The following is a 26437-nucleotide window of genomic DNA, read 5'->3' on the forward strand; positions in this document are numbered from 1 at the left end:
GAGGAAGTAAAAGCACAGTTAAGCAAAAGTTATATACCTAACACTCCTTGCTTGCACAAGTAGCTCGCATCTTTTATTGCTCCAGTGATTAGCACCTAGCACATGGATAAGCGAGTGCACTAGTGGTGGATCACACCACACACGAAAGCAACCCCCTTCACTGCCCCGGCATCATGCGCTATGTGCAAGTAAAATTAGGTACTAAGCCCGTCCACATTCGTGCGCGATTTGCGCGAAGCCGCGAACGTGAGTGTAGAGCGGGCTCTAAAAATACAAAAATTGAGCCAGTGCCAATGACAGCAGTGGACAGTAGTCCTTAGGTGGCTGGGAAAAAATCTCCAACACAGCCGAGTCTGGCATACTGCCGGATACCGGGTCGGCAGTATCCAATGAGGGTTACCTCTAGCTCTGAGGGGCTACCGCGAAAACCGAAATTCGCAAATTGCGGGGATTTTTCTCTGTCACTCTAATTACGCCGTCATTGGAGTAAAAGAGAAAGATCCCCGCAATTTGCGAACTTCGATTTTCGCGGTTATTGCCCTGACAAAAAACTTTAAACGAAAAACGTAACGAACGCCTGAGCGAGACTATCCATTAAAAACTTACTGCTTAGTGAAATTGCTATATGCTTTACACAGGCATAAACTTTAAAAGAATTTTGGTTTTATTGTTTAATTTAAGTAACTAACGAGTTATTAAACTTATTAAAAAAATGCTTGTTGATCGTTTTGTTAAAACTTCTTTACATTAATACCAAAACGCTTGAAACTGAAACACAAAATGACTTTTCCTATAAAAGTATTAAATTTTATTTTCTCTTGTCCATGGTTCGGTTAGTCTGTGCCATGTCTGTGCTGACGTTAAAAAAAATCGGTGCTGACGTTTCTGTCAAAATAAGTTAGGTTAGATTACTTTTGTTTACTAAATAAAACAAATGCTTTGAAATACGGGATAACAAATGATATAATAAAATGACGTTAAATCCCAGAAAGTACTTAATTAGAGATATGATTAATAAACCAACTCCCTTTGATGTTTGGTTGCAAGGAACTATCGAACAAAATGTCGGTAACGATATTTTAATAATATCGGATACTTTTGGAAGAGCGAAAATAACGAAATGTGAGACTGCTGACGGCGTAATCGATAAGGCTTCTTTACAGAAAGGTAATTAGGCACATTATTGCTCAAAATATTCAGGCGTATGCGCACGTGCACGTCTACGCATACGCAGCCGGTATGCTCTGGCCTTAAAGTGTGTACTGAGTGAATGTAAAAACGAAATGTAAAGATTTTGACTTCAATAAGCATTTCTATCAACATCTTGAACCCAATTTTGCTTTGGTTTAATTCCTTTTCGCTTATTCCTTGCTTACACGACGTGCTTACGACTACAGTCGACTTATTGCTTTTTGTCGCTAAAGTAGACTTTTAAAGATGCTTTTTCTGACCGTGCAGTTAAATACACATTCGTGCTATGGCAAGACGAATAGCAAGAGCAGTTTTTTCTACGTTCACCCCTCGCGATCTATACGTTTGGTCAATTGTCTCGCCATCTTCGTACGAATGTTTGATTTTATTACACTTCATTGTTTTTGCGACGTATCATTTTAGACACAAATTATATTTAGATTTATATTTGCTTTCCAGGCAAATATTGTTGTATACTAGGCACAGCTGTTTCAACAAAGGGCCTGCCCGAAGTCCAGGCTAGCAAATTTGTGGATCTCAGCACACAGCCAGATATGAAGGAGGCGTGGGAATACGAAGTACGAGAGTCAAACTTACTCTTTGAAGGAAAAATAAAACCCTCAGTATAATATAAACATTTTTATTATTTAACTCTGATAAAATCCATCACCATTCCGTAACAGTAATGTGAAATATACTTATTCTGTATTATATTGCTTATTTAACCCATTAAAAAAAAGTATAAAAACAATTAAATACACTAGGATTACCTGCATACTTTAACCCAGGATTTAATAAAAACAAAACCATTAAAACGACTGGAATGCTTTATAAGCCTTAACATGGCGTACATTATTTTTCTTAAAATTGAACCACATTACAATACTTCCGAAAAAATCATTTTTCTTTACTTTTGTTTTGTGCACTGACAATAAGTCCAATGATTAAAGCAGGCACTCTGGTAAAAATATTAATAACAGCACAAAATCCCTACAATGCACCAATTTGCGCCGAATAAATACGAGTACTGGCTTACTGGCCAAAAATATATACATCAGTCTTACAATTTGGCTTCAGACTTCAAAAGAGGTCCTAGTTTTTGAGCCATCATGATGTTGCCGCTGATCTTTAGTTTGCCCTTCATGAAAGCGGTCTGCGGGTTGAGGGATCCTCCGGCGATGGCGATCAAATCGTCGTCGGAGACGGTCATCGTGACGTCGGGCTTGCCTTTAGGAGCGCCTTCGAAGACCACGGGCGTCTTGAGGTCCAGAGCTGTAACGTAAAACATAATAAATATCACGTTTCTTTAAATCCTAGAATAGATAAAGTGTTTCGTTGGATTTGCTGATCCAGTACCTACCAGTGTAGGTGACAAATTTTACTCTATATCTATTTTACTCTTTTATAATTTTACTGGCAAATTTTAGTCACGTCAAAATGTACACGCTCGGTTGAGACATATAAGCCGTCTGATGGGCCGTCGAAAGTTTCCAAAATTACTAAATTTCTACATGGAGAATTTTCGGAAAATTTTCATATTATAGTGTGGGAATCGAAATTATCCATTTCTTAAATGAAAGTTTGCTGTAACATATTCCTGAAACTTCCGAGAACTTTTTGGAAACTTTTCGCAACTTTTGCGCCTATATATAGAAAAGACTAAGTCTTAAAACTAAGAGCATACAAAGTTTGGTTTACGATAAAACCCAACTTACTCCACTGTTTGACGGTCTTCCCGTTGTCGATAATGTTGTAAAGGAACACTCCACCGATGGACTTGGCTTTAGCGGCATTCTTCTTCACCTCCTCTATAATCTTGGCGAACAGCGCGTCGCTCTTTAGAGCAACGCCAGACTGCGGGGCTACGGCGGGCGCGGGTCCGGACGAAGACTCGACCTTTTTCAAGTCCATGTAAGCGCCTGAAAGGGTATAAATATTACAGACAATTTCTTTAGCAAATCTCCAGAGGCATCAAATTCAACACCAATCAATACGGCTACGTAAATACGTTACTAGTGATTACTATGAAACTACGAATTAAAAAACGTGAACTTAACGAGAGGATTATAAATCTTCGGAACTGTCACTATCGCAGACAGATGCTCTCAAGTTTCACCGAAATTATCTAAAAGGCGTACAAGTCGCTTCATGTGTTTTTAAATCTCAGGCCAATTCAAGACCTGGATTGTTGTCATGTTTTTAAATGACGTTGGACGTTATCGCATTAGCTTATATTTTTTTAATTCACATTAAACCTCGGTACCGGTGGCATTTTACTGCGATTAAAAAGCTTTTTTTAGTGACCACAATCAGCATAGTAAGCCCAGTAATCGTTCAGAGTATGTACCTGAGGGCCGAGGGCGAACCATCACGCTCGACGTGTTCCTCTCTGTCGCACTTGTGAATTCGTAAGTAAGCGTGACAAAGAGGCAACACGTCGATGGTGGTTCGCGAAAGGTGTGTATTGAATTATTGTATTTATTGAATAACTGACCTGCGATGACAACGTTGCCGGTCTCCTTGACTTTAGTCTGGAAGTGCACTCGGTTGCCGTCCAGCCACATCTCCGTGGCGAGGGTCTGGCCGGGTACCACGGGCTTCACGAAGCGCGCCTTCAGGGCCTTCACGTTCGACGGGTTGTTGCCCGCGTACCTACGAAATAATTTAAAAAAAACATTTTTGGTACAAGCTTTTATCGCTGACTGTACTTTTCTTTCTACAAGCAACTAATACTCACCGAGACATTTCTAACAACCTCAAACACAATTAGTTTGCGTTGTTTTAATCACCTACTGTCTCTATCATCAGATAAGCTCCATGTCATCATAATATTGCATTGTCATCTACATATTGTTTGCAAAATTTCAGCTCAATCGGGAAGTGGGTCAAATTTATCTTCCAAGATTTGACCCACACTAACTAACATAATTACCTACTAATAGGGCAAGTTAAATAAAAGTTTGTAACATTTGATTAAAAACCAGAAATCATGAAGATATATCGTCTGCATAAACCATAACCAATTGGTGTTTAAAAGAGTCCTCATCTTGTAAAACAAAAATAAAAGTCAATCGACCATTTTATTAGTTTTGACCGGGAATTATTACTCCCTATAGTTCCTTTTATTTAGCATTAGAAATAAGGTAATAACAATCTTGATGTGTCTTCTAATTGAAAAACACATTTTAAAAATAAATTAAGGCAAATATGTAACAATTATGAATCTAATACGACCATTTATATTCTTCTGCTTTCATAAATAATTGTTTTCGATTTTTAAAAAGCGTTTTTCAATTAAAAGACATGTCAAGATCGCTTACCTTCTTGCAAGTTCTTTCTAATGCTAAAAAAACGAACTATAGGAAGAAACTTTACTTACTTCGTTAACACGTGTCTCGCCGCCATGCCAAGAGATGCGAGGCCGTGCAGGATGGGCTTCTGGTGTCCCATCGAGGCCGCCATGTTGGGGTCGATGTGGAGCGGGTTGAAGTCGCCGGAAAGCCTGCCATTTAATCTTTTCATATAAAATGGAATTGCAGTTCGATAGTCTCACTAAAACTGGACAACGAAGATTTGGCTAATTTTAGTTTTGAAATATTTTTGGAAGTCGAGAGAATGTATACAGGGTGAGAAAATATGTAAAAATGACTAGGAAAATAGTATAAATAACAATTTTATTTCTGCAAAACGCGGCCAGTAACCTTAGGTCGCACGAGTCGCACGGCACGTGGGCAATGTTACGTGCGCTTCGAGGTTTCGATACAAAATACAGAGGGATTACCGTAAATATCGAAAATCGACATAGTACATGTATCACTAGAATATGCAAGAGTGATAAATAGAGAGGCAGATAGATTTTATGTGTCGCGGTAGACCATCAGACCATGGGCTCCGTAACAAAGAGCTTTTCTAAATTGTACATGTCTAGTTTACAGTTGAATACTATGACGAATAAAAATGTTTATTAGGGCCTCCGACAAATATGCACTTTCCAAAAGGGTTCCGTCACCAAAACAGTTTAAGAACCGCTGGGATAAACAATTAGGGCCTCTTGCACCATCCCACTAACCTGAGGTTAACCGGTTAAACCGTTAACCAAGTGTCAAATTATACTGGTAATGCTCTGGTTTCCTAGGATAGCGTGCCGTCATATAGCGGCCGTCTCCATACAAATACTACGACATCCATATTTAGTATGGAGAGTATGGAGACGGCCGCTATATGACGGCACCGCTATACTAAGAAAACCGAACCTTAACTACAGGTTTAAAGGGTTATAAAAAAAAGTAGTGACCTGTACAACGCCGCCTGGTCCTCCGCAGTGCGCTGCTCGAGGACGGCGTCGGGCGCGCGCTTGGGCGCCGCCACCACCTCTGTAGCCAACTTGCTGGTCCGCGGCCCGCCGAACCCGCCCTGCCCGAGCACGAATATGTGCTGCTGGGTGCGGTACACCAGCTCTTTGTCTTGGTAGATTTCACCTGAGAACAAAACGAAACGGTCGATCGATTAGGTCTTATTTAGACGGTGCGAGCAGTCGCATGCGACTTTCATTACATTGCGGTTTTTGATCGATCGGTTGAATTGGACGTAACCAACAGTCCGCAATGTAACTGAAATCGCATGCAAGTTCGCGCGCCGTCTCATCACTAACTGAACAAATATTATCTTATTCTTAACGATTAAAAAGTGGATAAAGGTGTACTGACTGTTGACGAGGGCCACGGCACTGGAGCCCTTGTCCAGCACGTCGACCACGTAGGCGCGGGTGGTGAACGTGCCCTCAGTGCTTGGGAAATCGCCGACGAATTCAATGTACTGCTCGCCGTGAAGTACCTGTGAAGAATGGTAAAATATAAAATAGTACCTATTTGTTTTTTGTACAAAAGCTACTTCTATCGCTATCGAACGTATCGAAAATACAATTCATCAGGAAAAGTACTAATAAGAAACTTTTTTTATTAGCCTGTTATAGTGTCTCACTGACTGCTGACTGGCTCTGCCCTTGATTTCCACGACTCCCGTTGTTGAGCATTTTCCGGCCAGTTATTAATGAAGGTGTCTAAATCGTCCCGCCATCACCGTCTGGGCCTGCCACGTCCGCGCTTATTTTGCGGCATCCACTTAGTGGCTATACTAGCTCACCTATCCGGATGCATGCGGCAGTCGTGACCTGCCCAGTCCCACTTCAGCCTGGCGGTCTTCTCCCCTGCGTCAGCTATGCGTGTGGAGTGTAGTGCTAGTGTAATGCCTGAGTGGACGCTCGAAGCGGAGCGTTCGGCGGGGCGTTCAGCGTGGCGTCGGGCTCACAAGTGATTTGAGCAGCTTGCACTAAGGCCGCTCCTATACGTTTGCATTTGTTTAACATGCACGCCCCGCTCCGCTCAACTCGAGCGTCCACTCAGGCCTTACTCTTAGACTTACATTGGAGAAATCAGCGAACTTCCCGTGGCTCTGCATGGCCTGGTTGACGATCGGGGACTCCATGCACATGCCGGCGAGCACGAAGAAGGTGGGCAGCGCCACGAAGTCTTCGTGCCCTTCGTAAAGGAACTTCAGGTCGGTGGGGTTGGCTACCGATGCGCCCACTAAAAACAAACAAAACGTTTAATGTGACACCCCTGCCGGGCTAGCACATGATTGGCGCGACAGTATCTCGCCGCGAGATAGACTACCATGTGCTTGGCCTACTGGAGTAACCGGAGATGCAGGCGTCCATAGGCTACGCACGTTAGGGGTCACCAAAGGGCCGACCGCAGCCCGCACCCGGACTGCCGACCTATTTTATTTTTTTGCTTTTTTTAATAAACTCGAGTAGAAACGCGCCGCGATGGTCATTTCATTTAAGAACCGGACCCCTGAAGAAACTAATTGGAGTAATTGGTGAACCCCTGGGCTACGGTGACTGCTTACCCTCAGGCGGGCCGTATGCTTGCCAACGACGTGGTATATAAAAAAATTATTTCCCTCGACCTGTTACCATGAGAAACATATGTCCTTTTGTTTTCAGTTAACTTTCGAAATATCTGCATACGGGCGAAGGTCAACCGCGATTTCGCTTTGCATTTGTAATTTAAATACGAATATCAATGATTCAAAACAGACTAATAATAGGAACCTGAGAAGTACGCACGTTGATTTTATGTATGTACTTAATTAATAATTATACTTACATATAATTATTTGCATTTTTATATAAGTTCATGTCACAGAAAAAAATGCGATGAATATTAAAATAATATTACTCGTACCTATCTGAACTGTTTAGGTACCTAACTTACATGTTATCAAATATAATTTTAAATCTTTAATTTATAGTAAATAGAATCAGGCGTTACTTTGCGGAAATCCATTTAAATTAAAACCAAAATATTACTTTGCTAATCCGCATAAAAGATAACGTGCTAGTCAATCAGTGCTAACCCGTTGTACTTACTTGCGTATTTTTAACATGCAATTAATGTTCCCACCCTCCGACCGCAATAATAAATACACAAATAAATATAACAAACCACAAAGAATAATATTCGAGTATTATTCTTTTGGTGGTGGTTTGTTTTTTAATTTCTTTAATTTATGCTTTTAATTTTGGGACACTGCACTAACCTCCCAAGGCGTAGAGGGCCAAATCCTTGGCGTTATAGCTGTATGTAGTCCAGTAGGACTCGCGGTCACCGTCCATCTTGCTGCGCTCTTCAAAGTCCTGAGGAAAATTCATTATTATAGGAGACTAGATGCCAGAAGGAGATGCCAGAAGGAGAGCGTGGATGCGGCAGGCCCAGACGGATGGCGGGATGACCTAGACACCTTTCTCAGTAACTGGCCAGAGCAGGCGCTATGTCGGGAGTCGTGGAAGACAAGGGGAGAGGCCTTTGCCCAGCAGTGGGACACCTTAATAGGCTAGCAAAAAAAAGGAGACTAGAAAATTGATGGGTATTTGAACTGTCATAGTGACTTCTCATTTCAGAAGAGCGCTGGTGGCCTAGCGGTAAGAGCGTGCGACTTTCAATCAGGTCGCGGGCGTAGAAGTTTGATGTTTAAAATAACACTTGCACTGCGTGTGCTATCAAAATTGTTGCAGTCTTATCTTTATCTTGGTCTAACTCTACACGCCTTATCACAGTATCATATTATTATGCGGGTTCCGTTCCGAGCAAAACACGCCTAATTGCAGGTGCTATTTAAAGCATTACATACTATGAAGATTCAATTAGAAGAAGGAAAAGGGAATAAACAAAATACCGCATGACTAAAATATTAAACACTAAAGTATAGGTGACAATGTATTAGCTGCAAATGGACACCACTCAGCATAGGTATCCCAATTAACAATTACAAATCGTCTTTATTAACAATCGTTTATGTTACACCTTGTTCTACAAAACCTTACATAGTATTAAATCTGAAATAAACCGATTTACTAAGGTATACCTAATCTAGTAGAAACAAAAAAAACACTTTTTCTTTTGTTTTCAAACGCATATTCGCGTCCTTGTTTACGAATTTATTTCTTAAGCTTTATTGCAAGTGTAAGTATAGCCTGAAACACACTATATCACTCGCGTTTTATTACGCAAGCTATAAAGATAAAACATAATTTATTATATACACTAGGAGTCAAGGCAGAGGCAGACCGAGAAAGAGATGGCGGGACGACTTGGATGCATTCCAGCGGGATTGGCGGGATCATGGTCAGCGAAGGGAGAATTGGAAAGGAAGAGGGGAGGCCTTTGCCCAGTGGGACACACACATAGGCTAATAAAAATAAAACATTATACACGGTGTAACATGAGGAAACCGAAAAATTTTAACACCGTATTCCTGATCATATTTAGAGACAAAAATGTCCTATAAACTTTTTTGAAATTCGCCTAGTTTCGGAGATAATATTCATTTAAAAAATAAAAACAAGTTTTTATTGTTACAATAGTATAAAAGGCCTTTTTGACGGTGATGTTGCTGTTATGGGACGTAGTCTAAATATCCTTATTGATAGATGTCAAAAAGTGACAAGTAACACTTTGCAAAAAGTAGGTTTTACGAAAAAAAAATGTAAAATCAATTTTAAGTGACAAGTTTACCAATAACATTTATTTTTTATGTACAAACACATTCAAAAAAATGAAAAAAACAATACAAAAAAAATTTTTTTTGGCGAAATTGACCTAAACTAATATAAAATTTTTTCCTTCTTTTGGCCTCAGAAATACGTGGTTAAAAGTATTTGTGTTTCCTCATGTTACACCGTGTATACACTTACTTGTAGCTTCTCAACCAGGTTGAGCGTGACTTCTGAGATCTTGGAGATGTTCTTAGCCGCGGTCATGTCTACTACCTTCTCCCAGTTGTCTTTTACGGACTCTATCGTCACGGGGTCCGTTGGCTTCTTTCTGGAGAAACAATATAATGATTATAAAACACCTACATCTATTTGGAGTATTAGGGCTGATTTAGACGGCGCGCGAACTCGCATGCGATTTTAGTTACATTGCGGACTGTTGTTTACATCCAATTCAACCGACCGATCAGAAAACGCAATGTAATGAAACTCGCATGCGAGTTCTCGCATCGTCTAAATGAGGCCTTAGGGCTGATTTAGACGGCGCGCGAGCTCGCATGCGATTTTAGTTACGTTGCGGACTGTTGGTTACGTCCAATTCGACTGACCTATCAAAAACCGCAATGTGATGAAACTAGCATGCGAGTTCGCACGCCGTCTAAATCAGCCCTTAGGGCTGTCGTAAATAAGTTTTGGTATCTCGGGACATGTCCCGATTTAAAGCTTATCGTGTCCCGGCCATTAAGGGCATTGTCCATAGAACGGTGATTTTTGTCCGTATATACCCATTACTTTTGCTTCAATTGTTCTAGCCGATTTATATGTGTACATATATTTATATATACCTAACTGTTCACGTGCATTATATTAGAGACTGGAGAAAAACAATATCTGTGGAGGGCAAATGGGTCAACATTGTTTTGTTGTAAATAAATGTGGTCTGTCCCCACAGACAAAACATCCTCTAGACTGAGCATAGTCGCGCTACCCCCGCTGCCACGCATACGGTAATTTTACTCCATGTTCGAGTCGAAAGTGTGTTTGTGTGACGTCCGTGAACTCGTTCGTCGTTTGAACGGACCAATCACGGCACGGGACTTCGCTCACCTCGTCCCACGCACCCCCGCCTTTTTGGCAGCATCGGTTGCATGACATAAGAGGATTCCTAGTCTATGTCTGTCCCAAACAAAATATAAAATTTTCTTATCACACTGACAAACACATAAAATGGTACTCCTTCATTTCTTTGCTGAATCACCAATAGTATCGTGACAGTATCTCATTAAGACAAAGATAATAATATTGACGAGCGAAACGTAATCTGCGTTTGCATTGCACAATAGGGTATTATACTGTATTTAAAATAAATTATTTTACACCATGCATGAAATAAAGCACCAGATAATTTAAAGAAAAACACTGATAGGAGTTATTTTTAAACACAAGTTCTATTTAATAAATCGGATAGAAGTATAAAAAGAGGTGAGTTGACCGTGACGTCACGATGTAATGATGCAAATTGTTTTGACAGTTCAAAAAAGTAACTGATTTGACTAGTAGGAAAATACCCTATTGGAAGATTTTGGGAGGGAATTGTTCAGTTTAATTCATAATTATACATAACACTTTAAACTCTCGCGTTTAGTGCACATCAGAATTTAAGGTAAAAACAGAATTTAAGGTGAAAGTATATCGCGGTAGACCCGTTTGTGTAATTAAATAATTCAAAATATTCCAAAAATACTTGTTAATATTAAAACTTATCCATTTTCCATGGTTCGTACCTGAGGGTAGCACCTTCCGCTCTGACCAGGTGTGTTTTGGTGGCGAATCCAAGAGTGGAGTCGATGATGAGACCAGTTTCATTGAAAGACTCGTGTACCATGTATGCCTGAATAAAAATAAATGTCACATAAGACCATGAAAATTAAGAAAATGAATTAGTAATACTTAACAAAATCAATTTCTTATCAAGCAGGGATGCCTGCTAACACAATGTTTGAAAGAAAGGAGAAAAGTCGCTGCCGACGGGTAGGTCTCGGTAGCTTAGTTGGTAGAGCAGCGGGCCGGTATCCCATATTCGCAAATTAAATTTTTCCAATTACTTAAAACAGCCAAAGCAGCCACGGACTGAGTCCCACAGGATGGATCTCGGGGCAGAGGAAGACCCAGACGGAGATGGCGGGACAACCTCGATACATTCTGCGTGGAGTGTGCATTAGACAGAGACAAGTGGCAGGAAAGAGGGAAGGCCTTCGCCCAGCAGTGGGACACACTAATAGGCTAATTAAAAAAAACAACGGGTTGCACTCCGGGAGTGCCGGCAGAAGTGAAAACTCAATGACGCACTATGTATAATTGAGGTTAACGCCATCCAGCGTTATTTCGTCGCATTACTTGAAACCCCTAGGCAAATCACTGTTAGTACTCGAGTTATATTAGTACCAGTTAGAGGGGAACTCACTAGATGGCATTTAAATATATTAAATCAATAAAGAAAAACTCATTGTAACAGTTTTTCGATCAGGTCACGTGTCCGTCTTACGGTCACGTGACACCTGTTACGAGTTTAACATTTTTTCCCCATCACAAAAAGTGCATAGCGCCGCTAAAGAAGTTTTCACTTCAAATACTTAATACAGAATATCGTCGGGTGACAAGCAAAAGTTACTAAGTACAGTAGAGTCCGGTTATAACGACACTCAAGGGACCGCTGATATTACGTCGTACTAACCGGACGTCGTACAAAACGAGCCGCCAATTTTAATATATTTTTTAATCAAAATAATTACATCATTTTGTATTTATTAATACTTATTATGCGACAATGAAAGAAATAAAACATTTCTTTCAAAATATATATTTACGTTAGTATTACGACACCTTGTCTTAAATGGAGAGACTTGTGTGTTTAGAAGAAGCCACTTTTCATCAAGGTACGCGTACTCACTCGTCATCCGCAAATTACTCGAATCCCGTAAAATAAAAAGTCGTAATTCTTGATGAGATGACGTTGTTTTATCACATAGTTCCTGTGGCCACCTCCTGTGTCCATCGACAGATCAGCTCGAAGGTACCTACCAAAATATTGCATTGTCACCCAACTTACATAATTATCTTATTTATCTTATTTTTTTTATCATGTGTGTGAAGTTTAAGCTCAATCGAATAATGGGAATTGTTTTATTTAGTTTGCAAGATTACGAAAAGTCGTATAACTATCTATTTCATCTTGCTCCCTATATGCAAAAAGGGGAGGAGAGTTGGGTGCGCGGGACGGAGTAAGCTTCTTACCAACAATTTATTTGTAAAAACTACGTCGCTCGTCGTTGTAACCGGACTTGACGGACGGATTTTGAGTCAATTTCCGTCGTTAAAAGCGATCGGTCGTTATAAGCGAAGTCGTTATAAACGGTTGTGCTTTCATAGTAACTTGTACTAAAACCAAACAAGTGCCTATACTTACGTCGCTATAAGCGGTTGGTTGTTATATGCGGAGTCGTACTAACCGGACTCTACTGTACTATCAAAAAATTAAAGTAACAATGCACTTAACGTAACACGGTTTATTGTCCAATAATTTCAATGGTGTTAGTTAGTGACTTTTGCTGGTCACCCGACGATATGACTTACCACAACAGGCGCAATGAGGTTGGGCTTCATGGCTTCAAACATGGTGGGAGGTAGGATGTCCTCAGTAAGGCGGGACGCCGCGGTCGGCACGATCGTGTTCACTTTGATGTTGTACTTGTCCCCCTCGATAGCCAGGGTGTTAGCCAGACCGACTAGACCTAGCTTGGCGGCGCTAGATTTAAGGAAATTTATAAAATATATCTACTTGGTCAAGCAAATCTTGTCAGTAGAAAAAGGCGCGAAATTTAAAAATGTAGGTGCGAAGGGTTATCGTCCCATAGAAAATTTTAATTTCGCGCCTTTTTCTACTGACAAGATTTGCTTGACCAAGTATATATTATATTTTTTACATCTTCTCAATATTGAAATTTAAATTCGGGAACACGACGAGTGCTGTGGCTACTATCTATTCAAATTATCGATTTAAGAAATAAACATATCTACACTATAATTACAAATTGGATGCTAAGAGTTCAAACCCTTAGCTTGTACCAATGAGTTATATTGAGTAGTTTTCGGAAAAGGAAAACGTCGTGAGGAAAGCTGCACACATCTGTAAGTGTGTGATGTTAAGTCTCCAATCCGCAGTGGAAGATCATAGGCCGTAGGGGCATAACCCTCAATGAAATTTGGTCTGTGCTACAGGTACCTATATACATTTTCTGGTGATAATGATGATGGTGATTTAAAATACCTGTAGTTAGCCTGGCCGAAATTGCCAAGAAGCCCAGCATTACTGGACGTCATGATGACGCGGCCGAACTTCTGTTTCTTGAACAGTTCCCATGCTGCCTGCGTAGTCTTGAAGGCCCCCTTCATGTGGACGGCATGCACGAGGTCCCAGTCCTAGCACAAATAATGAGCATAGGTGGTACATGGTATAATAATATACTCCGCCTGGTACTCTCTTCCGACCACGTGACTGACATAAGCCTACGTCAGCATGCGACACCGCTATATGATAGCAATAGCGCTATTTTTTTTTTTTTTTTTTTAACGATGGGCTTACTCATGGCCACAGACTAGCCGAGGCGTAGACAATATAGTGGCAATGTTATTGTGACGTAGGCTTGTGTCACTCTGGGATCATGTTTTATTAGACTATGGGTGTAGAAGGACTAAGGGCCAGTTGCACCATGCAACCACCATCGGCAGATTGATCAACTTCTGTAAACGGCCAGTGTAAACGTGCCACACCCGATGCAATGCGGCCGAGGCACGTCTACACTGGCCGTTTTGTGTGCGAGGAAATTACCTTGCGCGTATGCTCGCTCTGTATGGACGCAGCTAATCAGTAGAGATATATGAAACTTATTATACAATATGATATTATTGATACGTTTTGGTGCAACCTCCCTAAAGTGTGTCTGCGACCAACCAAAAATGGTGAAATACTGATTGTAGCCATATTTAGTTGTTTTAATGGGCACCTAAATAGTGGTTTTATTGGTCACGGAATCGTGCCTCGTGATCGTGAATGCTGACATTGTCACGTTGAAGTAAGTAATAAAACTGAGTCTTAGCTTTGCATCCAATCCATCTAGTTTCGGTTCACAGTCGATACCTCTGCTGCCTATTAGGCGATTACAGGCTAACTATAAATAGGCCAGGGCCGGAAGCGAGAGAGTTACGGTAAACGCAGGTTAGTTGTTATTTCGGAACTTGAGCGCGAACTGTACCTAACAAGGTCTTTAAGGTTCCGTCACACAGACTCGTTTTCTGGGCGGGGCGTGAGCGCGGCGTTAGCGTTTTATATGTAAAAGCGCCGCGCCCCGCTCACGCGCGGCCCGCAAAACGCGCCTGTGTGACGGAGCCTTTAAATTCAAACATCTTGACGTTAAAGACCGCCTGGGACAGAACAACTCATGTTCCTGAAAAGTTTGCAATATACCTATTTGTTACAAATTAAACGCCAGTCGTTCTTAAATGTACGTAAAAATAAATTAGATAATAGCGTTTTATAAGAGAGTTTGATAATAGCATTATATTCTATTTAATTATGCATGTAAAGTTGCCATGCCATGCCTGTATAACTCGTAAAGTGTAGTAGGTAGTCGGCATTATCGTAAGGTACTTAAAATATTTGATAACAGATGTTGTATTTGTTATCTGATACTATATTAATACTTGAGTTGCCTATCTTGTTTTTTTTCTTGCTAATCATTTGCAAGATGTCATAATAGTAGATACTTAATATATTTTGTAATAACTTACTTTGGAACACATTCAAGTGAATCTGATTTAATAAAATAACTAACATTAACGTAAAATAGAAGCTACTACTAAACCATAGTAGGTTTCAGATATTTCTAAAGGTAGCTACTGTCTACATGTTTTTTTTATTTCAACAACTAGAAATCAGCATGTTTGTCATTGACATTATTGTTGAATACATATACAGTGAAACCTGGTTAATTGGCACCTGCATAAATGGAAAACCTTAATAATTGCAACCATAAGTCCGGTCCCAGTCCCTTGAGACCAAAAGGCCTCTATAATTGAAATTTTAGAACCTCTATAATTGCAATTTAGATTTTAGTGCTTTTCGTAATTTTGCCTCTGTAATTGACCACGTTGCAACTTAAGACCTCTATAATTGACACTGTGCTAAAAAAATCCGTTATTTTTGCTCTTGTTTTTACCTCTATTATTGAAACGAGTCTTACTTATTACCTCTGTAATTAAAATAATGTACCTAGTTGTAGACAGCAGAAACAATATTTTAATAGCAATGATCATTTTATTTATATCTCCATCCATAATTTAATTTATTTATTGGGTATCTATCACAGCCTGTAGTATGTGAAATAGTTTTGATCAATAAAAAACAAAGTATGCTCTTTACATTCTAATAAAACTTTCTTCTACAATTCAAGGGATTTTTTAAACCCAAATGATAAGGAAATAAAGTGGTAACTAATGTAGTGTAAAAGTGCAAGTTTAGACAGAAGCAATATATAGACCAGAAACCCAGAACGTAAGCGTGTAAATCTACTTTAAATGGTTATTTGCACCTCCATAAAAGAAATTTGTCAGAACGCAACCTCTATTAATGAAAACCTCTATAATTGACACAACGATTTTTTGAACCTCGTTAATTGACACGACCTGCTTAAATGAAAAACCTGGTTAATTGACAAAAACTGGCCGGTCCCTTGAGATTGCAATTATCCAGGTTCCACTGTAATAATGTTAATTGTATTTACAATTAAAAGGTACTGTGCCCTTACACATGAAGGTGAGAGAAACAAGTTAGAAACCTCTGAAGAAGCTTACCTGGTCAGATATTTTGCTGAAGCTCCTATCTCTGAGAATGCCAGCGTTGTTGATAATGATGTCAATGCGCCCAAAGTTATCAATTGCCGTCTTTATGATCTTCTCTCCCTCAACCACGGAGTTGTAATCAGCAACTGCCACACCCCCTACAAAATAACATTATTTCAATTAATCAGTATTTGTTTATTTATCAAGAATAACGTGCAGGGGTCAATTTTGCCTGCGGGGAAATTTCAACTAATCGAAATATCTTCCATGTTTTACATTATTAACTAGAGTGTGAGAACCCGATACTATCTGGACATATATATGGCAGTCTACTTAATAATGTAAAACATGGAAGATATTGAAATTTCCCCGCAGTCAAAATTGCCCCCCTACACTTTATAGTTGTCAATAATAGCTAAGCTCTGTTTTTATACCAAAGGTGCTAAAGTTACAGTTTTATGGTAAAATTTATTACCAAAAGATTTTGTATGAATTTTGTACCAAAGTGTTAAACGGTTGGACAAATTGGGGCAATCAAACTGTCATTTTGGTATTTAGGATATGAAAATAAGGTTTCACATCTGTTTAAAGTAAGATGTTTTGATCAGCTTCATGGTTATAGTAAAACTTTGGTTATCATTAGCATTATAAAGAATGAGATGTACACATATACAAGTTTACCTAATTTTTTAAGAGTTCATCTAAAATTCTTTTGACTTTGTTTGTGAAATGATTACTTTACTACTCAATACAAAGGAATAACTTTAGATTCTAGTAATAAAAAGTTCTGCACAAGACAGGCTAAATTACACCTTATGTCAATGTAATGCAATTCAATATCGGATAACATTATTATTTCAGCTGTTTCACTTTTTTCAATACAAATACTCACTAATATTTTGTCTATTGTATTTTATCAACTGAACATTATTCAAAAATGTAAATCATATTTAATATAAGTTTTAATTTGAATATTCAGTAAATAACATGACTGGCAATAAGTTATAAATGTCACTATCACTTGTATTTTGCAAAATATCCATAACTTTATATGTATGGTAGAAAGAAGCAGGATAATAAATTAAATAAATACAAAAATAAAAAAGGACCTACCATCAAGTCACCATCAAAGAAACTGACATGTTATGCAGAGAAGTTTGGCCTCAACAAGTTGATGTAACAAACCAGAAACTGACACTGACCCTGTTGTTTAGCAAGAAGATATTTCCATATAACGTAATTTTGTGATATTAATACTTTGCTATCTTCAGCCATCTTAAGGCAAACATGTTAACTTTCTAACAATGTAATTAGCTCTATAATATTTTATAGTCTTGAGTGACTCCTCAGATCAATGAGAAAAGGTCAATGCTAGTTAATACTTTATGTATGTTACAATTAAGTAATACACATTTTTAATTAAATTTAAATGTTATTCCTACAATTGAAAATTATTATTTGTCACCCAAAGCAAAGGTTTGTTCATCTTATGAATTTATGTATATTTACTTTAACTTTTATGCTATGTATAAGAAAAATATTTTTTGAAAGATAGCTATTAAAATTAGGATTAAATCTCTATATTTATTAAATAATTTTATGTATATTTATAACCTATTGTACAGTACCCGGTGATAAATATTGTACATCGGTCTTTAGAAAGGGAATATCGGTGACAACGAGAGAGAAAGAGACAGCACTCTATGAAGCCGAAATTCCGATGTGCAATATTTATCGCCGGGTACTGTAGTAACTTTTGGAATAATGTTTTTTTTTTCTTTAAGATAGCTATGAAATACAGAATGAAATCTCAGTTCATATATTGAAATAACTTGGAAAACAATTCCTATTACAAGACTGATAAAGAGTATTAATACATATATTGGGCCTCATTAATATGATAATTTTATTATGATAAATAGTAAGTTCAATTACCTACAATGAAAAGATAATACCATCAATAAGTAATGAATAGTACTTCCAACCGTTTCCATTCATCTGTATAAATGAATTAACTGCAAAATTGTATGCTATCACTGCTACTAGTCTTCTGAGTTATGCTTGGACGCTGAGATCTGAGTAAGACCAGTAAGACCATATATATGCCAGGCCATAATATACCATGGTGACCATTTGTAACTACTATAACAGCACCTATATTTATTTTATTCTATACATACTTTGATTATTATCTCCTATACTTACTTAATTACTAAGCAATATCTAGGAACTATAAGTGTTCAATGATTACATTTCGTTTTTTCCTGTAGAAGATTTTTGCTATAAAAGTTTTACTACATTATTCTAATCTAATATAATAACAATATAATTGTTATCAAAACTAGTAATTGTTTTTCACTTCAGCTATAGTCAACATGCAAACAATATGTATGAAAATATAAAAAAGCAATGTTGAAAGGACAGTGACATGACGATTTCTAAATGCAACAATAATAAAACAATGACAATGATAACCTTTGTCCTTGATCTGTTTGACGACATCGTCTGCGAAGTTAGCGGACTTGCCGGCGCCGTCCCGGGCGCCTCCCAGGTCATTCACCACCACCTTCGCCCCGCGGGACGCCAGCAGCAACGCGTACTCCTTCCCCAAACCGTTCCCCGCACCGGTCACCACCGCCACACGACCGTCAAAACGCAGCTGCTCCATCCTTCACGGCTCACGAAAGCGGAATGAAACGATAGTTATTACTGAGTGCCTGATAATTCACTGTATTACTGCTATCTAGAGTCAAAGTCCATCAAAAACTTGTTTTGCATAGGGTACACTTGGTACTTTGATAGTATGTAGGTACTTCTTCAAAGTTCACTACATCGGACCACCACCAATGTTTCGCTAGTTCGATATTGATTGATAAGATTAAACAAGTAAAATTATTAAATAATCTTTGTTTTTCGCCTTATCAACTTATCAAGCCCGTATCCCGTATCGCAAGTGAAGTGAAATTTTATTTTTCGGAATGATAATGACATGACAGATTTTTTTTTAAACAATTATGGCCTGGATGCGAGTCCTTTAAGCCAACATGACAGATTAACAAAGGACCGTTCCAAAACTCGCTAGACTTTTTGCGTTGCATCAGTGCCAAATCAGTGCATATTATGCACACGTCATATATTATAATATGAATAAATAATGTAATATATTTATTAATAATAAAAAAAATGAAAACAAGAAACTAAACGGTAAAATTAAAATATAATATTATATTATCTTTATACCATTACTTTATTTAGAACCAACTACGGACATCGACATACTACCAACAAAACAAACTAATGTCAAGTAACCGTCACGTTCATTCAAAGTTCAAAGCAATTACTATAGTAAAGTGCAATGGTGTGGTGTTTATGTAAAAGATTAAAAAATAAACACGTACCTGTTTGAATTATCTCGTTTATTTAAAGATCGTCTTAAATGATGTCTATGTTACATTCGAATGTTGAGCCCTCATGGCATTGGGAAACCAACGCTGAATTCATCAATGACCCCTTAGCAGGTAATTTTAATATAATTGTATTTGATGCTTACACTGAATAGGACTTTAACAAGTGTTTTCTTTACTTCACAGTGATATATCACGAGGGTCAGTGGACTTTGAGTAAAGTCTCTCCTTTAAACAACTTACAATACAACAGAGTGAAGCTAAAACAATATGCGTCCAAAATTCGTCTAGCATTGGTCAGTAGCGTGTCTACGAAGTCTTCTGTCAATTATGCGGTGCAGTTTGACCAGCAGTCTCTATTGAAGTATTGTGAGGATGATGCTGATGCTTTAAAGGTACGTTGTAGAAGTGTTAATTGTGAACTTGAACAGTGTTTACTACAAATTTATCAAAGTTTATCTTTACTGGACTTGTGCTCTATTTGTATCCTTAAATTCATGGATTGTCGGCAGGGTTGCTAAAGGTTTATTTATTAAATTCGATGGAAAGTTGAGCAACTTTAGGTAACTCAGGCAGGAGGTAGTAACCATCAATAAAATTCACTCATTCATTAAATCACACATTTTATTATACAAATCACCATTCAAAGTGTGACATTTAACATGTATGAGCAGGCTTTGATGTTCAAACCGCAGTGTAAATTTCCGATTAACACTTAGATAATTTATTTATTAGGTAAAAGGTCTCATTGATTCAAAAAAGAAATGTTATTACACAAATTACCGAAATCATAAATTAAATATGTATTAGGCACTGGTCCCACCGCGAGCTAGTAAGCTATGAGCTATCGGCTATAAACACGAACAAAAGATAAGCACTCCCGTGTAAATAAAAGAGACACGGCGATATTTATAGTTACTCGCCCAGGGGTGAGCTATAAATATCGCCGTGTCTCTTATTTACACGGGAGTGCTTATCTTTTGTTCGTGTTTATAGCCGATAGCTCATAGCTTACTAGCTCGCAGTGGGACCAGTGCCTTAGTGAGAGTATCACAAATTTATTTTGTCCAAATAAACTTGTGATAGACCATGATAGATTCACTAAAATGATTTAATATGTGTTTACATAAACATGACAGTTTTAACACTTTGACTATCGAGAACCCGCCTGGTAGGCACTCGTAATGTTTGCTCAGATGCCGGACAACCCGCCCAGTGGGTTGTTTTGTACGCAGATACAGATAACCGGTTTCTGGGGTAGTACGCCGTTTTTAGCCTGGTTGCGAAAGTGTTAAATGTCTAATTTTAGTTAGTCTCACAGCAAACACTATATTTTGTGTATTTGACATGAATAAATATGATTTCAGATAAATGTTGCAACAACAACAAATGGTGGTAAGACAAAGATGGCATACACAGGCATTTTGATGTCCTGGGGAGTCAGCAGTGGCCCTGAAGGCACTGTTCACTTGCCTTATATGCTGGAGCGGGGAGAAAAAAAAATTGCAGATGTTATTAAAATCTGCTTGCAAAAGATATTTGACTGCAATATAAAACCATTGAGTTTTACACAGGTAATTATGTTGTATTGTTACCAATTAAATATTACGCTTTCAGTTCTGATAAAACCACATCTGTTACATCTCTGCCAAATCTAGACACGCGGCAGCGTGTCAAGCCAAGTTCAAGCAAAGGAACTGGCTAGCCAGCGCCAAGTGTAATATTACACGAACCACTTGGTGCCATTTTTGACCCTTCTATAACTCAAAACATCTTTAACGTAAACACATAAAACTACGCGTGTTTAATTATATCCATAAGGACATCTAGAAGCACAAATTTCATGAAGCTAGCTCAAACGGTTATAAAGATATGAAGGTCAAAAAGTCGTAAATTTTAAGACTGACTGACAGACTTATAGTACCTAAACCTAACCTACTTCCAGATGACCTAGAAGGATGAAATTTGGAATCCAGCTCAGTTATTGTGTGAAAGCGTAGGAAAAAATCTAAAAATAAAAAAAAGTTATAAAATAGGGGGGGTCCCCATACAAAAAAACCATTTTTTATTGTGACTGACATATAAGTACCTAAACCTAACCTACTTTCAGATGACCTAGAAGGATGAAATTTGGAATCCAGCTCAGTTATTGTGTGAAAGCGTAGGAAAAAATCTAAAAATAAAAAAAAGTTATAAAATAGGGGGGTCCCCATACAAAAAAACCATTTTTTATTGTGACTGACATATAAGTACCTAAACCTAACCTACTTCCAGATGACCTAGAAGGATGAAATTTGGAATCCAGCTCACTTATTGTGTGAAAGCGTAGGAAAAAATCTAAAAATAAAAAAAAGTTATAAAATAGGGGGGGTCCCCATACAAAAAAACCATTTTTTATTGTGACTGACATATAAGTACCTAAACCTAACCTACTTCCAGATGACCTAGAAGGATGAAATTTGGAATCCAGCTCGGTTATTGTGTGTAAGCGTAGGAAAAAATCTAAAAACAAAAAAAAGTTAATAAATAGGGGGGGGGGGGTCCCCATACAAATTTCTTTTTTATTGTGACTGACATATAGTACCTAAAGCTAACCTACTTCCAGATGACCTAGAAGGATGAAATTTGGAATCCAGCTCGGTAATTGTGTGTTAGCGTAGGAAAAAATCTATAAATAAAAAAGTTAAAAAATAGGGGGGGTCCCCATACAAAAAACCTGTAATACGCGCTAAACAACCGGCCAACGGTGTGTCGTTGGCGGCGCGCGGCACCACATAATTAATACAAAGAACAGAAGTAAAAAACATGCAGCGGAAACACAAGAAAAAACATTAAATCTCAATACCTGCCTAGTTTTCTTTACAAAAAGTATTGATATCCCATCAAAAACATAAATGTAAAAAAGGAGAGCCAAGTTCAATACAAAAATTATGCTTGGCTGTGGGGTTCGCCGCAAAAAGAATGGAGATCTAAATGAGTGCCAAGTTCTATTCAAAATCCAAATATGTATTTATAGGAACAAAATAACATTATAAACAAGTATTAAACTCTATTTCTTTGCTTTATTGGATACCTATAACAATTGCTGTTATTTAAAAAAAATGTGAGATCTTAAAGTAGGTTAGATTTGGCTTGGCCAGTTTTTATCAGAATTACAAAATATATATGTTGAATAACTTTATAAAATGACTGATGTAATGAAAACTGGCCAAGTCAAATTTAACCTGCTTTAAGATCTCGCATTTTTTTTAAATAACAGCAATTGTTATAGGTATCCAATAAAGCAAAGAAATAGAGTTTAATACTTGTTTATAATGTTATTTTGTTCCTATAAATACATATTTGGATTTTGAATAGAACTTGGCACTCATTTAGATCTCCATTCTTTTTGCGGCGAACCCCACAGCCAAGCATAATTTTTGTATTGAACTTGGCTCTCCTTTTTTACATTTATGTTTTTGATGGGATACTATACAATCCTGCCCGTGAAAAGAAGCAAAGCCTGGCTTTGGCTCTTGTGTCCAAATGTTTGGATACCTTTGTATTAATAAGAACATACCTAGTTATTAAGTATTTCAAATACCACCAAGATATTATACAATACATGCATAACAGGCTGGTCAAGTGGTCATATAGCACAAAAGACTGAGTCTTGGAGTAAACAAAGACTGCGGGGAAGAAGTGACTCCAGGTCCACACAGAACTATGATGAGTGGTGTAAAATGAAGCAGGCCTACACCCGAAGTGTACAGAAGGGCTAAAGGAAGAGAGAGAGAGAGAGAGAGATGCATAGCAGGATTATGGAAGTTTATTACATTTTTTTTTCTTATTTCAGTATCAACTGCTGATGTTTGGCTTCAGTTTTGTGGAGTGCGCATCAGCAAGGGGCACTGACCCTTTTGTCTTGTCCTACACCACTCCTGGGGCAGTTGACATTAAGAATAAGCTGGACATGCGGTTTGAAGTCAGCGACGTACACTACATGTGGAATGCGTAAGTATAGAAGTAATTTAGCCAGAGAAATTGTTTCAGATCTGTGAGATAATTCTTTGACATTTGTCTTACCATGCCTTGATTGTTGTACTGAATTAAATAAAGCAAAACGAAACAATTAACTGGGGCAACTTTTCTAGTTTTGTAAAATTAATAATTTTATTTTAGAATATCCACTTTTAATTTTTTTTTATATGTTATTAGTTTCCTAAGCAACTTAAAATAGAGGCTTCTGGTGACCAGAGGGCTGGCCACTATTTCGCACAGTATCACCATACAGCGAGGAAATACGGCCAGCCTTGTGGGCAGCTTCTTGACGACGGCGATCTGGGCCAAATTTTTTATCTGTAGGTTTTTTTTTGTACAGTTGCATGCAATATTATGTTACTCTTCGAAGGCCGCAAAAATATGTGACACTCTTATGGCTCTACAAATAAAAAATCAATCAAGCTTTATTTAAAATAATATACATACTAAAATAATATTGACTAAATTATATAGTCTTTACATACTATAATCTCTTGCCATTTTTAAAACTGACCATATCCTTATATATAATACCCAACAAAAATTTATTACAATAAAACAATCATAAGTACATAGGCAAAGGGTTACAAATAAGATTGTGTCAGATTCTTTTGCGGGCTTCGATTGTGTAATATATTATTGCAGTGACTGTACTTAAATAGTAAGTTTTATAATTTATAACGTATGTTTATTTCTTTGTTTTTATGCATAAATAAACTTCACATTTATTTGAGTTATTCATTGTATACATAGAATTGTAAAGATTTTTTTTTTCAGATTAAAAGATGAGGTGGAAAACATGTCAGAACTCATAAGCCAAGTATACCAGATTCTGCAAAAACAAATAATGCATACAATACAGTATGACATATCTTTCTTGGATATCTTCAAAATCACACTGCTCAAAGCAGAGATCAAAAGCAATGGTATTGTTAAAATGAAATCACCTGAAGTGGTGAACTCTGTTTTTACCGTATTGAATGAGATCATTTGCAACGAGACTCCATTAGAATTAGACAGTTGAGTTTTTGTATCATGTGTCGATTTGTTGTTTAATGTTGTAAATATAAGGGTATTTCACCTGTCCAATCTCAGTGCGTCTCACTCTCTGATTAAAGCAAAATGGGAGACGGAATACACATTGGACAAAGAAATTGGATAGATGGAATACCACCCTAAGTAATATTAAATACTCTAGGCTGTCAACCGAAAATGTTAGTTAACTCATAAGTATTGTATTTTTAATAGCTGTACTATGTCAGTAGAGTTGACATGTAAATAGTTTCTTTGTGTGAATGTTTTAACTTTGACGAATACAATGAATTACTTATACATGCAATAATCAATGTAATCTATGAAGTAAAATGGATTTTTCCCACCATCAACTTGTTACCTGTGGTAGCAATTTCGTGGTAACAAGTGGGAATAACCGAGAAAATAGTCAGGTCACTGTCAGTGCACACAGTTAGTTGTAAGTGTAACTATACCTAATGTATGCACTGCTAAATTGGCTGTACGTACAACAAAGCAAAGCTTGTGACATGACAACAGCGGCAACAGCTATAGCTTGTCACTATGCATTTTGAACAACCAATAGTGCCTGATATAGCAAGACATGTTGGTTTTTGACACTAATGTTGCGGTTCTAAAATATTGAAATAATATGTAATTCACAATTTGTTATAATTTTTAGGGTTCCGTACCCAAAGGGTAAAACGGGACCCTATTACTAAGACTTCGCTGTCCGTCCGTTTGTCCGTCCGTCTGTCACCAGGCTGTATCTCACGAACCGTGATAGCTAGACAGTTGAAATTTTCACAGATGATGTATTTCTGTTGCCGCTATAACAACAAATACTAAAAACAGAATAAAATAAAGATTTAAATGGGGCTCCCATACAACAAACGTGATTTTTGACCAAAGTTAAGCAACGTCGGGAGGGGTCAGTACTTGGATGGGTGTTCAATCTTGGACTCTGGTTTCGAAGGGAAAGCAGCTTCAATCAAACACCTTGTTTTTATAAACAGAAGTATGTTTAATCTGGCACACAAATCATCTCTATATACAAAAATAAATTAAGAAATCTTACGTATCCCACGACAGACAACCGTTCGCTAGTTCTAAACATAAAGAGCGACATCTACCGGGAAATTCAGTAAATAAGGCGTTTTATACATACCGCCCACCAAGGACGACATGTCCTTCATCATAACCGCCCACCTTGAGGTAACCAAGGAATCAAAAGTGAACTGAATACAAATCATAGGTGGGCTCAGTTTTCTTTGACACATTTGCAGAAACAAAACATAAAACTCTTAATCTTCACAACATAACATGAACTTAAACTCTACATTATACAACAACCCATTAACATGTAACTGTTAAGACAGTTTTGAACTTAAGTAAGTAAACTTACGGACTTAACTCATATTGTTTTAAATAAAACAGATCTAAATAGGAATAATTTGAATAATTCTGCCGAAAAACCACAGTTAATAAAAACAAAAGAAGATTGAAGCAGATTATTCCCTTTCTTCAAAAGACATCTTCAACTTCAGTTTTTTCTAGGAAGAATAGTATATTTTAACGAGAACTAAAAAATGTAAATATTACCAATTTTAAATGATAAACTACTTAAGGTTTTGACAACTACGTTGTGACACTTGTGACCTAATTTAAACTGAAGATCTTCTGGGAATCACGGTGAGTAAAATATCTAAAAATAAACAATGTTTCAGATATATTAAAATTGCTATGCTTTACTTTATATAAATCTCATTGCTATTATAACTTGTGATGTAACACATCAGATACTAAATTTTCTTTAATTGCAGGTAGCGATAGCAACGACAGCTTCACTGACTGCTGA

General features: G+C 37.6%; 2 protein-coding genes across 2 annotated transcripts; one reads left to right on the plus strand and one right to left on the minus strand.

Moving 5' to 3' along the window:
- Positions 1-1817: 1817 nt before the first annotated feature.
- Positions 1818-19093, minus strand: LOC134671979 (peroxisomal multifunctional enzyme type 2). The gene is made up of 14 exons (XM_063529875.1): positions 18620-19093; positions 16157-16302; positions 13575-13726; positions 12881-13052; positions 11032-11138; positions 9449-9578; positions 7795-7891; positions 6613-6776; positions 5898-6024; positions 5486-5669; positions 4571-4693; positions 3686-3843; positions 2907-3110; positions 1818-2463 (listed from the first exon to the last, which is right to left on the minus strand). The coding sequence occupies exons 1-14, from the start codon at positions 18810-18812 to the stop codon at positions 2252-2254; spliced, it is 2169 nt and encodes a 722-aa protein (XP_063385945.1). The 5' UTR covers positions 18813-19093; the 3' UTR covers positions 1818-2251.
- A 387-nt stretch (positions 19094-19480) lies between these two features.
- On the plus strand, positions 19481-25234 carry LOC134671983 (uncharacterized). Its single transcript, XM_063529881.1, has 5 exons — positions 19481-19662; positions 19735-19943; positions 20916-21122; positions 23384-23541; positions 24346-25234. The coding sequence occupies exons 1-5, from the start codon at positions 19581-19583 to the stop codon at positions 24590-24592; spliced, it is 903 nt and encodes a 300-aa protein (XP_063385951.1). The 5' UTR covers positions 19481-19580; the 3' UTR covers positions 24593-25234.
- Positions 25235-26437: the final 1203 nt, after the last annotated feature.

This window comes from Cydia fagiglandana, chromosome 16 (assembly GCF_963556715.1).
Source record: "Cydia fagiglandana chromosome 16, ilCydFagi1.1, whole genome shotgun sequence".
Classification (NCBI taxonomy): domain Eukaryota; kingdom Metazoa; phylum Arthropoda; class Insecta; order Lepidoptera; family Tortricidae; genus Cydia; species Cydia fagiglandana.

Excerpts from the sequence above, each read along its gene's own strand:
- LOC134671979 (XM_063529875.1), bottom strand. The coding sequence starts at position 18,812 with ATGGAGCAGCTGCGTTTTGACGGTCGTGTGGCGGTGGTGACCGGTGCG. Across the intron at positions 13,053-13,574 it reads TTCGGCCAGGCTAACTACAG|CGCCGCCAAGCTAGGTCTAG; the intron begins GTATTTTAAATC and ends CCTTAAATCTAG. Across the intron at positions 11,139-12,880 it reads ACCTCATTGCGCCTGTTGTG|GCATACATGGTACACGAGTC; the intron begins GTAAGTCATATC and ends ATTTTTATTCAG.
- LOC134671983 (XM_063529881.1), top strand. The coding sequence starts at position 19,581 with ATGATGTCTATGTTACATTCGAATGTTGAGCCCTCATGGCATTGGGAA. Across the intron at positions 19,663-19,734 it reads CATCAATGACCCCTTAGCAG|TGATATATCACGAGGGTCAG; the intron begins GTAATTTTAATA and ends TTTACTTCACAG. Across the intron at positions 19,944-20,915 it reads ATGATGCTGATGCTTTAAAG|ATAAATGTTGCAACAACAAC; the intron begins GTACGTTGTAGA and ends ATATGATTTCAG.